This window comes from Zalophus californianus, chromosome 10 (assembly GCF_009762305.2).
Source record: "Zalophus californianus isolate mZalCal1 chromosome 10, mZalCal1.pri.v2, whole genome shotgun sequence".
NCBI classification, from domain to species: Eukaryota; Metazoa; Chordata; class Mammalia; order Carnivora; family Otariidae; genus Zalophus; species Zalophus californianus.
This window is the reverse complement of record NC_045604.1, coordinates 32,498,546-32,513,514: the sequence shown is the minus strand read 5'-3', so window position 1 is coordinate 32,513,514 and position 14,969 is coordinate 32,498,546. Positions and strand designations below refer to the sequence as shown.

The 14,969-nt window shown below is 36.5% G+C and overlaps 1 protein-coding gene across 6 annotated transcripts in view; it reads right to left on the bottom strand.

Moving 5' to 3' along the window:
* Positions 1 to 7,414: 7,414 nt before the first annotated feature.
* DENND1B (DENN domain containing 1B) overlaps positions 7,415 to 14,969 on the bottom strand; it is a 271,874-nt gene continuing 264,319 nt past the window's right edge. For all 6 annotated transcript variants that reach the window (XM_027611195.2, XM_027611198.2, XM_027611199.2 and 3 more), the window contains 3 exons: positions 13,538 to 13,611; positions 12,362 to 12,578; positions 7,415 to 11,367 (listed from right to left, as the gene is read on the bottom strand). In XM_027611195.2, the coding sequence (XP_027466996.1) occupies positions 10,831 to 11,367; positions 12,362 to 12,578; positions 13,538 to 13,611 (828 nt within the window). In that variant the 3' untranslated portion in view covers positions 7,415 to 10,830. The remainder of the gene's footprint in view (positions 11,368 to 12,361; positions 12,579 to 13,537; positions 13,612 to 14,969) is intronic.

Below are 14,969 nucleotides of genomic sequence, written 5' to 3'. Positions count from 1 at the left end.
ATTCCAATCCCTACAATGTTGGTGTGAAGGTTGCCTCTTATCTGAATGAAAAATATCAACTAATTACTCTCTCCTTTTATGGTAAGATAAAGGGCACCCTCCCTTCTCCCTCACTCGTGGCTCATGTTAGAGTGCAGGAAAGGGTGAAAACATTGAAATATTGCAGTCTCCTCTGTTCCCTTTGATGTGTTGACTTTTACAGGAGTCTCATTCCTGTCACGAGTGGCTGCCCCAGTAAATGGGTGCAGGCAGCAATGGGCGGCCTACTCTGTAGGTTAGACTTTCCGAGGCCACTGTTAGAGAAAGGTGGTGGTGTTGCCCTCCTGGGTCCTGTAAGCATCCCTGGGTCAGCAGTGACTGCACAAAGCAGCCTTGTTCCCTTAACTCAATCCAAGGTTGAGTTGTCACGTGGCAATGACAGGATGACACAGCTCCTGCAACACTTCGTGCTTTCCAGAACTTTTTAGTCTCCTCAAGTTCATTAGGAGATTAGGCCTGTCTTGTCACATGCACTTTCTTCAGAGTCCTTGCTCTGTTCTGGACCACCCTTTCCATGTGCTAACTCCCTTGAAGGGTTTGAACAAATCTCTCCACCTGCTCCTAAGAGTGGCCCAATCTTAGGACACAAAGTAAGAGCCTTGCAACCCCAGGATTCTGCAAGCAGATATGCACACATCACCCTAAATCCGTGACCTGGATCGATATGTGGATGGTGAAAATCTGTCTAGCAAGAAACTGCCGTGTTAGCGTAAACACCCGTAAGCAGATTCAGCTGTTTTTCTCCCATCAGTGTTGTGTCCTAGTGAACTTTCTTGTATATCAGCATCACCACCCTTTGTGACCTATGAAAGGAAATGTGATCTCACTTTTCCTTGGTCAATACTATTTACTTTCCAGCACAGAGTGCTCTGTGCTGCTTTAAAGTCCACTCCTTAATCATCTTCTACCACCTCTTCCACCTATAAGACCAGGCAGCAAACTGAGTTAGCTGGCGACTCCTGGGCATCTCCCTACATTCTGCATCTCACCTTCCGGGTGTTGGATCCTTGAAGTTAATTAAATACAGGGGCCTGATCTCTCCGACGGGTCTCCTGCTCCTGCCTCAACTTCCCAACTCGTTCTTTTTCAGACAGACAGTTTCACAGATGCCCAGACCTCTAAGGCTTTCAGCACTTCCCAACCCACATGAGGTTATCAAAATGCATGTGTTTTGAATTATTCAAACATATCTGGAACATACAAATCTCATTTTAAGACCAGTACATATAGTAATACTTCCCTCACATTCATTCTAAATAGCAGAATTATTCAGTTTACTCATTTAATGAGAAAAAAAAATCACCAAATGTCTTGCATTTGGTGCCAAGTACAACTGGTTTCTCTTCATATCGCATAAGTCTTTCGCCTTTAACATAATTAATTGAAATCAAACATTATCTGAAATCTTACCTGGGAGGAGAAACGGTCGTGGTAGAAAAGATTGCACAGAACACACAGAAATTTCTGCAAGGAGTCAATTATCCCGAAGGGAGATTATTTTACTGTCCAGGGCATAAAAGTAGCAGAGCTCCAAAGGAAGTGCTCCTGTGTGGAGGGAGGCAGTAACGGATGGAAAAGAGAGGGAAAGGAAAAGCCAACTATATAAACACTGGTCTGGTGACATTTAAAATGTGATAGGATGAGAAAGTTTAAAAAAAAAAAATAAAGTTCAGCTTGCAAACAAGGGTACCCAAGACAAATCACGAAATAAGATGCAGCCAATTAGGCTGAAATTTCCACAGAGATTCAAAGTATCCATGATATCAACATGAGATCATGACCTGCTTTACCATGTGCCGAGGGTCAAATTTGAGGAGGATTCTATCAAATAATTTAAATACAGCTAAGTTTTTAAATGACCTCTAAATTCTTCCCTGCTATGCTAACATTTTCAAAATCATGAAACAAATATGTGTAAAGAAATCACTGGAACAAACCAAATGTCAGTTGTTTGTGTATATTATTCAGTTTAAACCTTAAAATACATAATGGTCTCTACTGTTAACACTGTTAACCCAGACTAACCTACAGCTTGTAATAAGAGAGTGATAGCAAAGCAATTTGAAAATCCTTTTAAAATCTTGAAATCAAGCTATCCAGAGAATTTTAACTCACTTTATAATTGCTAGTTAAACATGAATATTAATACTCCATAATAATCCCCCCAAATAGCATTCCTTGATTATGATACAGAATGTTACTTTGCTATACTGTGTTTGATCCCCATGTTTTAAATATAATTTTGATGAGAAGGAATTGCTTAAATTTTTCTAGCAGGAAATTTTTAAAAGACTAATTTCAAATGTCTCTCAATTGTCATTTCTTTAGAAATTCACGTGATTTTCTAACAGTTTGTCAAAGAGCATGTCCCTTATTATAAGGACCCTATAATATAAAACAGAGCACCTCCTCCTACCATCTGTCTCACAAGTTGGGATTTTTGCCTAATGGGTTGTATCCAATTCAGATATTTATCAAATCTCTGAAAACCTAGCTCTTATTTAAAAAGTACTTTTTAAGTTTAAATTTTGGGGGAAATTGAATAAAATACTATGTGAATACCTTCAGTATATTTTGATATCCCAAAGTGAGACCTCAAATTAGAAACTGGAGTTATAAAAAGGAATGTGTCCATTTTCAATACATGCTTTCAAATGAAAGCCTTGCTTAAATGGTGTTAGTACAAAACACTGTCAACATGAAGCAGTCCCCATATTTAAAGTAAGTTTGATTCTAAAGTAACAAAACTGAAGAGTAAGAAGTTTGCCTCCAATGCTGGTTCTTGACCAGAAGAAAAATTAAGAAGCTGTAGATGACATCTGTGAAGATTTTGAGAGGGCCTTCAGATGCTCTGAACAGCTTCCTCAGTCTCGCCAAGCATTCTCTCACAGTTACCATGTGTAATCAAAGTGGGGCTCCCCAACCTGCTCTCCAACAATGGCCCATAAAATTGAAAGGGAAGATACCATAGAGAACACATATATATACAACAAAGTTTAGTTGAGGTTGAATTAGCTGAGCTGGAGAGTATGGGGGGGGGGAAGAAAAAGAGAAAAGGAGAATCTGTACATTAACGCAATCTCACCAAAGGATATCAGGAAATTCTGTACTCAACATTAAAATCTTGCATAGTGCATTTTGTAAAAAAAAAAAAAAAGGCTTGTCTAATAAAGGAGAGAGTTGATAGAAAAGAAAATCATATGGAGAATGCATGGTAAGCATGCCATTTTGTTTCTGTCCTGCATTTCTGCCCAATACAGCATGGAGGCCGAAGCCAGACTGTCAGGTTCATATCCTAGCTTGGTCATTTGTTGGTATGGGACTTTAAGAGTACTACCCATTTATTTTGTTCCTCAGTTTCTTCATGTCTACAAAGGACTAATTACAGAACCTACTCCAGAAACTTTTTTTTAAAGATTTATCTACTTTAGAGAGAGAGAGTGCACACAGGGCAGGGGGAAGGGGCAGAGGGAGAGGGAGAGAGAATTTTAGGCAAACTCCACAGAGCGCGGAGCCCAGTGCGGGCTGATCCCACCACTCTGAGATTATGACCTGAGCCAAAACCAAGAGTCGGTCACCAACTGACAGTGCCATGCAGGAGCCCCTACTCCAGAAACTCTTAAGAGCATGGTCCAGGCATTCCCCCCCCCCCCCCGCTTTTAAAGCCATACACATAGTTCTAATAAAAAGCTATGTTTGATAGCCACTGGATTAGAGAAATATAAGGTTCATATAGCTTTATGTTATGGTTTTATACGGTAAAATGCCATGAATTCAAACATATACACAAACGTTTCTCAGTAATAATTTATTCTAAGAACAGATACTTCTATTTTTTTTTAAAGATTTTATTTATTTATTCATGAGAGACAGAGAGAGAGAGAGGCAGAGGGAGAAGCAGGCTCCCAAGGAGCAGGGATCCTGACGCGGGACTCGATCCCAGGACTCCAGGATCATGACCTGAGCCGAAGGCAGACGCTTAACCATCTGAGCCACCCAGGCGCCCCAGATACTTCTATTTTAAATAAAGGGATGTAAAGCTTCAGGGAAATTAAGTAACAGAAGCAAATCAATGGTAGAACTTGGGGGAAAGTTTTAATTCACCTGGCAACATCCACAGTACATTATTTTATTTTTATGCTATTCATACTGTATTTCTCACATATGTACACATTTTTTTTGTGTGTGTGTCCTGTAACTCATTCTGTTACTTCTAGGCAAGAAAATTCTCAGACTCACTACATAGTAATACTCCAAAGAGGATATTTTCTTTCACTTATATATAAGGAAAATCCAATTGTGTTTTTTGTTTCCGCATCTATAAAATTAAGATATGACCATCTCTCTCATACACAGACACTTAGAAGTATTGAGACTAACCTCTGTGAAGGTGGTAGGCAAAATGTTAAAAATCAAAATCAATATACACCTGAAACTAACACTGAATGTCAACTATACGTTGATTAAAAAAAAAAAGTTTATATTCTAAATCAGTAATTAAGTTAGCTAAACCTGATGCTTACAAGGATAATGTCTCCTTTCTTGTTGTCAGACCTTTGCTTCTTCTATGGAAACAAGACAACTTCAGTGTATCACTCTCCAAAATTCTGTACCCAAAGGGAAGCTTTGTGCTCATTTCAATAGGAATTTGACTTTTGCCCTCAGTGGAACTGTCATAGCTCTTGGGTGAGATGTTCACCCTTCTAATCTCTGGAGCATTGTTCATATACTTTACTGTATTTCATTTCTGTCCTCGACTTTTAAATCAAAGTCAATAAATACAATTGTTGAACTTAGTTCTGCTCTGGTCTATCTAGTGACATTCTACTTACCTATTCTATGATTTTAGAGCCTAATAAAATTAGCTGACCATACAGGAAAGAATGGACACCTCTCAAGCAGACCTGTCAGGAAGATTCAGGCTGGGATTTACACTGTAGCAGAGTTACAAAGCTCAGAGAGGAAGATGGCCGGGTCCTACAGCACCTCACCTGGAACACTGAGAGGAATAACCAGCTAATTAGAAAAGAAGAGTCACCACTGTGCAAAATTTTAATTATGACCAATTTTATTTCATAACTGCATTGTTGGGCACTTCATGGTAGTATGTAGTTCATCCAAGATTTACGTTTGCATATTTTTCAAAAAATTCCCCAAACAATACTTTTATGCACAATGTCCTCCCAATAGTAGTCAACTTTAGAGATGATTTATACTGTAGCCTCAAGGATGCAAGAACAGTGAAACAAATCTCAATGCTGGGTAGGTCTTTACAGACACCTGTCACCCTGTCTGGCAAAATGCTCAAGATTTTCAGTCCTTTTAAACAGTTAGTCATTTAAAGCAAAAGAAATAAGCTTTGGGAAAGTTCCGTTTTAACCTCTCATGTACCTTAATGCATATTAAGTTGTAGACTTCATGCAATTCATACTTGTTTGCTGTTTTAGGCATTGCTGTAAGTACTAAATCATAACAGATTCAAGAAATCTTGTTTTGGGTATAGGATCACTGAATGGTTCTCAAAATAACCACATGGAAGTTACACTACCTGAAGGATGGTGTGTTGAGCACGCATAGAGTTCAAGTTCGGTCCTGTCCTAAACATCGCATAACCATCCAGAGGGTGGATTTGTAAGGTACCTAATTAAGGCTCTCATCTGGGAAGTGAAATAACACGGAGACAAAAGAGACCTAGAGGTTTCTCACATCAAAGAGGTAATCATTTGTGATTTTGCAACCTTTTAAGATAAAAGATTGTATATTTTAAATTACTTAACTAAAGTATGGTTTGAAGAAAACATAGCTTTCTGGATATAAAGCATCTACTTGACTTTGCTGCTCAGTACCTTGTTTAATTTTTTGGTATGTATGCATATCACATCGAGAGCTACAGATTTTCCACAGTGCTTTTCTGCCTCATTCAAGTATAATAAAAGTAGAAATCTATAGAAGCTCTAAGCTTAAACAAACTGTACATTATACAAAAATTAATTTATAGACAGTCAAGAAGTATTGGCAATGCCCTTTATAAATCTTACCAAAGATTCATCACAAAGGATATTACAATCTACATATGTGGTCATCACCATACAAATGCCATTTAGATTTATGTGGTACAGAACTGAATATTTGTTAAATGTACACATGTAGAATCAGCATTTTGCACTATATACATTTCTTTTAAAGTAACAGTATTGTCAATACTAACCTAAGGTTCAGGATTTTCTTATTGCATATTTATGGTTGCTGAGGCAGTTAGTTATGATACAATAATGCGATATCCATAATTATTTTAAATAAACAAAAACATATCTCCTGCCAACAATATAAAGAATTTTTTCTAAGATCACATAGAACATTGCTACATACAGCTTTACACAAATACTGAAAAACATGACCTTAAGGCATCTGCTAGAAAAGCAGATGTGCATATTTATATGAACTAAATTATGCAGGAAAAATATTGCACAAAATCCTATTATTTTCAAAATAAAATATGCTTCTTTCTAAATACACGATTCCCTATATCTTGACTGAATAAAAATGTTAACCAGTTTGCTCAGAACCATTCTGCCTCTTAAGTAAGCTTTAAGAAACAGACACTAACAAAGTAACGGGCTCAACACAGCAAAGACGTGGGTCCTGACACAGAATCTGTAAAAGCTATTTCCTTATATTAAGAAGTGCTTTGGGGAATTAGATTTGGGTATTCATCTCACTTTCTGAAATTTGTGTTCTGACTTAGAGTCAGGGTCTTTTATGCTAAACAAATTTATTCATGAAAATAATCTTTTCCCGAAATTCCAGATTTTCTAGATGAGAAGGAAGATCCACTGCTGATTATGAGAATATTCACAGTTTTCTCCTCTTAATCAGGAGACTACCTCTTCATGTTATTTAAGAAAAACAACTAATTCATGAACATTCCTGAATCCCATTATAAGGATATTAGCACAGAATCTGAACAACAGCACTGTTAAATACACTTTTAATTTAAGAGGTGGGGACAGGGGAGGCTGTTTCTAGAGAAATGCTATTATCAAGATAAAGACAGTAAAAACTAGTTTCCATCAACATGCACCTACACCCTCAGTTAATCCTAAAGTAAGTAAAGTGGTCTAATGATTGCAAAGGAGCACCATGCCATTTTAGAGCTCTGTGCTGCCTGGTCAAAAGATTGAGCATAGTGGGGACAGAGAATCAGAGAAACAAGGACACTTAGTTTCTAAGAGCTTCTAAGTCTGTCCTTTAAAAGTAGATATCTTAAAATAGCAGCATTATTATACTTCGTTAAAATAATAAAGTTAATGAAATTAGAAGTGGTACCGTGGTTCTATACTTAGAGCATGTTTTAGATTAAGCAGCTTTAAAGGACTTTTTTTTTTTTTTTTTTGGTGTTAGAACCTTGGGCTAATAACTTCTAAGCAAAATATATCATTATTATTATTAACAGAGATTTGTCATTTCTTTCCCTTTTAATTGGTTCCTTCAGAGCAGGGACTATGTTACTTAGTTTATTTCCTTATATCCCCAGTTACTGTACCTTGTATATGACTGGTACAAAGGGTCGATAAATATTTCCTAAGTGCAATGAGTTATGAACAGAAAAATCATCCTGCTATGTTTTGGTGTCTTCCTAAAATATGCTAAAGTAGGTAACCATCAAAATTTACCACTTAACAACACGCTGACCTAACAAAACAATAGCTCTTAAATTCACACATGACTCTTCTATCTCCCCCTGAAATATCATAGATGCAAAATTTAAGGACACAAAGGATAAAAGCTAGAGTGGGATTCAGGGAGAATCATGACGATTTAGAGACCACATAAAAGACTATGCACGATAGCCAAAGACTTATTCATTTATAGAACTCTGGTAGAACAGGTAAAGCTTCTTTGAAAAACAAATGCAAACAGCAAAGGAGTTTATACAAATATTTCATTTAGTTATAATAGAAAATATGAATAATAGGAGAAAATAAAATAATACTTTTGTTTGTTTCAGAATTCACCTTAATTTCACTTTATTCTCCCTATATCCACCATAATACTGGGAAGTCTAGTTTAAGAGCAGACTGAATACTCAAAATATTAATGATTTGAAATACTAATACTTTTGGATTAGTAGTCTCTTGGATACTAGCTTTCCGGATTTTTTCCAAGAATAACATGTAGAGCTTTTGTTTTTTAACAGAATATAAAAGCTGATTTTGCATGTTAGAATAAGGCACAGGTCCAGTTCAAAATACCTTGATGCAAATATACTTGGAAGTGGCCTCACGGCAACAGTCTTGTAGTCAAACATCTCATGAGGTGATCAGATGGTAGAAGAACCTACATTTCTGAGGCCACGATGTTTATTAAGCAAATGGACTACAACTCCAATTTTACCTATGCTACACTCACAATTATCTCATTTTTCAGACTATGCATTCTGAAGGAAAACATGCATTTCAATAGTCATATTAAAAGACTTTTTCTTTTAAAAAAATCACAAAGAAATATTTGCCAAGCAGATTAGCCACCAGAGTGACCTTTTTTCCTTCTCATTTAAAACAGCTCTTCTGATAAATCTACATGCTTTGACAAAGTGAAATGGAATTTGGTAATGAGTATATAAAGGCAAAATTTGACAAGAACCAAGAGTCTTACTTTTGTGTTAATAAAATAAGTATTAAACACTTTTTTCCTTAATATACACAGACTCCCTCCTTATAAGGAAAACAAGATTTGTCTTCCTTTACAAACATGAATGAATAATTGTACCCAATAAAACATACCTGTTTAGATTTTGGAATGTAGCTTAGAAAAGAAAAAAACTTGGTCATTTTCTTTAAATTATTTAAAGACTGACCTGGATACATATTTTTAAGCAATGTTTTTAACAAATCCCCTTCTAGGGTTTTTTTTTAACTGAAAATTAAATTCTTTCAGTAAATATTTTAGGGAACAGTCCTGATGGGGCTCTTGAATGGTTTCTCAAACAACTTTTCTAAAATGACAATTTTTAAAAAATAATCACGATTGGGGATGTACAGAATATATATTGAATATACAAATACCAAATTAACTGTAACACCACTGTTTTTTTCCCCTTATTTTTTCCTGTCAATCTAGCCTATCATGAAGCAGTCAATGCATGATACCCTTCTGAGATGAATTTCAGTGTTTAGCAGTGAATTTAAGGGAGAGGAGACAAATCTCCTTTGCAGAAGGATTCCAAATAATTTTTGTAGATACTCCACCCTAAGGGAGAGGAAGCATAAAGCCCTACTCCTTAGGTGTGGGCTGTACACTGTGACTTTCTTCCAAAGACTACAGTATAGAAAGGGAGGTGGAAAAGAGTATAGAAGAAAAACCTGACAAACACCACCTCAGCTAGGTTATCAAAGTCAACATCAACATTCACAAATCATGCTGACATTATGTACCTTGGGTATGATGTAATAAAAATGACATTTTACTTCTGTAATCTTCCTCCCCCAAGCTGACAATCACAGTGTAATCATGAGAAAAACAGCAAACAAATTCTAATAGAGGGACATTCTATAATATATTCGACCAACAGATCAGTACTCTTTAAACCTGTCAGGGTCATCAGAAACAAGGAAAGTGAGAAAATATCCCAGCCAAGAGGAATCTAAAGACACATGACAACCAAATGTAATGTGGTATCTTGAATGGGATTCTGGAAGAGAAAAAAGACATTAGGGAAAACTAAGGAAATCTGAATAAAGCATGGACTATCAATATTGGTTCACTAATTGTGGCAAATGTACCATACCAATGTAAAATATTAATCATAGGGGAAATTGTATGCAAGGACATAATGGGAACTCTCTGTACTTTCTTCATAATTTTTCTGTAGATCTAAAACTTCTAAAATATAAAGTCAATTATTTTGAAAAGTAAATTTGAGATGATAAATATTTTGAATTATTAGTTAAGAAAAACAAAAAAGACAGGAACATTTCTTTATCAGGACAGTTCGTATTGCATCTGGCTTTCTGGGGCTGGATTCCTAGATAGCAAAGGCATACCGAGAGACTGAAAAAATTTTAGAATGTCTCATTTGTAAACAGAAGTCATTAATTTCACATTGTAATTCAGCACTTCATATATTTCACTGAGTGAAAGGTAAATGTGTACCTTTATACATTTTGGAAAACATGGCTGCAGTGTCCACAAGAGAGCTTTTAAACTTTGAAAAATGAATTTTGTCCTTGATTCAACGAATAGAAAAAGGCATTATTGCTCTGCAGAACACTTATAACTTATCCTTCAAAATTTACAGGTAATTCCATAAATTATTAAAGTATGCTAAATATAGGCTTAGGATTAAGGCAGTTAGTGGGCCAACAGTTTCAGCAGTTTCAGGCTAGTTTTGATAAGTTTTGATATACTGACCAGTTCATGCTCAACCAGATTAGTAGGGTTGCTACTGGTTATGTGCAAGGGTTATATCTGCATATTAGTTTAAATAAAATGAATGGCATTAAGCACCAAATACTGGGAAATCATGTTTGACATATACTTCCAATATACATACAAACTAGTACCTGATTTAAGAGCACAGTAGAAGAATCAGCTTTACATTTAAAAATCAATCAATAATATATATTCATGAGATGAATGAGTGGGGAAAATGTATGTTCCAAATGAAAAATAACTTTTAGACAGTACTAAGAACTCTCATTCCTACAAATCTGTTTACTATAGAGATTACAAGGAATTCTAAAATGTCTCCTTAGAAGTTTGGATGCAAGTGAATGACTCTTAATAGTTGATTTAAGGGTGGTTTCCACTCGTGTTTTCTTCTGAAATGTTTAAGTCTTGCTGGAAGGCAGATGTTATGTGACATAATGACACTACTTCATGAAGTAGTCCAGTATCTTCTGAAGTCTCTTTGGCTTCTTTCCCTTCTTTCTCCCAAGGAACAAAAGTAGATGAACGTCGCCCAAGGCTGGGTGTAAGCAGATCGTCTGAAATCTGGCTTAGTGTTTCTTTCTTTTCTGTTTTAGCTTTTTCATTTTCGGAAACTTCAGGTGAAGCGAGCTGTAGATCCAACACTGAAGCAGAAGCTGGCTTTTCCATGACTGCAGGCTCCCTCATATTGTCAACATTGAGGTATTTTTCATTGTTTTCCTCTTTCAGGATAAACAGAGAATCTGTCAAACCGCTGGAGGAAACCCGCTTCCGGGGAGAGGGAGGAAGGTGTTTGCCATGGAGGGCACTATCATCTTGCCCGAGATGCCACTCTGCTTGATCACCAGAACCACTGCAAAGCAGGGCCAGATTATTCTCACTGGGTGCATTGGATGTATTCTGAAAGAAGAAACAACAAATTCAGAAAAATTTTAATGAGATTATAATGTTACATGAGCATTTTTTTTCCATTTTGAAATAAAATATTAATATCTTTCAAGGCTGACAACTGGGAAGTTCCCCACAGAGGAAATACAGCATTAATTCTGAGCACCTGCAAATGGCTCTATTAACAAGAAAATACATAAACATATACAATTTTTTATTTGTCAATTATACTTCAACAAAGCTGAAAAAGTAAATGAAAAGAACCTGCCAATCCCCAGCCCCTCAAAATCCCCAAATAGACCAACTACATCAAGCGAAGTTCTGGAATTACAATCACCACAGGGTGGCCATTTACTCATACTTCCATCTCTTGTGTTTTTTAAAACATTCATTTCACTATGTTTAAAACACTCTTCATTTTTGAAGCAATATAATGAAAAAGTACTTGAATTGAGACATTTCTTAAACATATTTTTGAAGATCCAGGAAATATGGAAAAAAAGTGGGAACATTTCACACTTAAAAAATTCCCCAGAAAAGACAACTATAAAACTAGATTGTAAGAGAATATTATGGCTTGATAAAAATTTTTTTTCAATGAATGTCAATAACCACCAGAACTGGATACATAAATGGGAAAATACAGAATTCTGAAACTAGAAATAATTCTTAATGATTAAATTTTCTCATATTTTTGAAGAGTTGACTACTTCCCTGTTAGAGGCTAAATGCTTTGACCAACTAAGATTGTAACATGAGGAAATGCACACCAAAGGGTAAGAATGTTTTCAACAGATTTTTATTTATTTGAGAGAGAGAATGAGAGAGAGCATGAGAGGGGGGAGGGTCAGAGGGAGAAGCAGACTCCCTGCTGAGCAGAGAGCCCGATGCGGGACTCAATCCTGGGACTCCAGGATCATTACCTGAGCCGAAGCCAGTTGCCTAACCAACTGAGCCACCCAGGCGCCCCCTCATTTAATTTTATAGGTTGAAAAAATCAACTAACCGTAGGTTTATAATCAATATCATCCATTGATCTGAAGAAATCCAAGCTCTTCGCTGCCGCTAGCTTTCCTTGGTCTGAGCTGTGTGTGCTCAATGTGTCTAAGATTTCTCCTAGGAGGTCCATTTCGCCTGAGTAAGGGGTCTTTACTCTTGTTTCAACGGAGTCATCACTTTCATAAAAATAAGCAGAAGCTTCTTCTCCATCTTCAGAGGACAACCTGAAGGAAAAGAAAGCATGCATTAGCAGTCACACCTACACATGTATGTGAACAACATTCAATTAGTGAGAGAGTCTTAAAACCAAAGTGCTTCTCAGCGGAACATCAACAAAATGGTGAACTGGTTCATGGCCAAATTCTTTAGAGTGATGTGTGTATACCAATTCAAATACAGGAAATTTTGAGTACGTGCACTAAGAAAATACAAACAGATAGCTATGGGACCTTACTCAATCTGGAAGCAGAAGCAGCACTTTTCACACTAGTTCTGTGGGATTTGGGACATTAGCCTTAGAAATAGTAGATGGAACTTTTGGAAAGCCTGCTATAGCCTGAGTTCACTTTCAATATTTGCATGTGGTTTTCCCTTTATTTATTTATTCACTTATTTTAGAGAAGAATGCATATTCCTTTATATAGACAAAGATATACTTAATGGAAAAAAAAGACTGTCCATTTTGTCACCCCCATATAAGTTTAAGTTGTTTAAGAAAAACACTATTGTTATTGCCCTTACTTTATGGTGAAATTAATTTTTAATACTTTGTCTTAAAATTTCCTTTTCTGGTATCACCACAGATTTAAACCCCTCCCCTTCCCTACCTTGTTTTAATTGACTATTATCACTGTTGCTACCATTTAGCCTGCCCCTCTCCATGAGCAGGGTAGGGGCCCAACTTAGGTGGGCTCCTATTTCCCCTTTAACACTATTGCAGATATTTCTGTAGGCCTTACCGCTTTCCAAGAACAAGGTATTTCAGGTCTAGCTTGCTTTCCCATCTCAAGATTCATCCCCCATGAGACTCCAATGAGCACTGGTTCCTTTTGCTGAAGAACATTGCAAGAGAGCAAAATCTGATCTCTAGGAGTGTACATCCTTTGATTATCTTTTGAAATCCTAAAACGTCTGCCTTTCAGCCACAACACTTAGCAGGACAGTAAAATCCATCACGACTTACTTGCTCGCTCTCTCGTCATAGTCATCATCATACAGAGTACCATCAAGACTCCTAAGAGGTCTTTTTAAGTGTGCCTAGAGAGAGGAGTTGACCATAAATTGGCATTAGTTAAAATAAGTCTTCTTCATAAATTTTAAAGGAATAATTTGATTTGACAAGAATGCTTTTAAGAGAAATATGAATTCAGGATTTTTTAACATTACTCAGTAACTTGACAAGCTGTGCAGTAAGAAGGGGAGGGAATCAGGCAATACTGATGTCAACACTTACAGCTCAAACCAATAGACAAAAAACAAATCACTGGATTGAATACACACACACACACACACACACACACACACACACACACACACACACACACAATGATCTAGCCTGTCAGTCCCTGGTTTAAAAATACTTAATTTATAATCAATTATATCCCCACGCACTTACCCCTAGTTTCAATAATCAATATTTGCCAATCTTGTTTCTTTTATCTGTCTCCCCAATTATTTTAAGGCAGTACTTCTCAATACTTAATGTGCATATAAATCTCTTGGAGATTATGGTGAAAATGTAGATTCTGACTCTATTGGGTTCTAAGGATGAGGCTGGAGTTTCTGCATTTCTAACAGGCTCTTAGGTGAAGTTAGTGCTGCTGGATCTGAAAGTCCCTCACTGAATAGCAAGGTTTTGAACCGAATGCTAGACAACCTATCATTTCACCTGTAAACACTTCAATATATATCTTTAACAGATATCATTATCTTACCATACACATGAACAATTATTCTTTAACATCCTCTATTCTCAGACCATTCTCATATGCCCTTATTACCCCCAAAATATTTTAGTTTATGTGGACCAGAATCTCAACATGGCTAACACGATTTGGTTGGTATGTCTGTCAAGTCTCCTTCAGAGACTATCAGTTTCACCTTCCCCGTCCTTTGTGCCATTTGTGTCCTTGAACATGTGATTCCTATCCTCTTCTTATAAACTGGCAGTCACATCTGGAAGCTTGGTTACCCTATTTCTGATTTTTTGTTTTTCTCTGTTTTTGGTAAGAATATGCTACATGTGTTGAGATGTGTGTTTTTTGTTTTTTTTTTTTACTGCATCACACCGGGAGGTACATAATGTTAAGATGTCTCACTTTTGGTGGTACTAAGATCCATTAATGGCTTCAGAATTCAGGTTGGCTGATACCATCCATTATGAATTTTCTTTCACTTGATGGTTTTAGCATCCTATGATAATCCTTGGGTAAATTAATTATGCAGAAGGGGCTCCAAAATTATGTTTTTCAAAAGCATTCCTTCTATCTTTACTTGTTGGCATTCTACCAAGAGTTCTGTCCTATTAACTATTTGGCTATTCTGAAATACAAGGTGTACAGCAGAGGTAGGATAAATTCTGATGCTTTCCTTTTGTTCAACAATTTCCAGAGTAA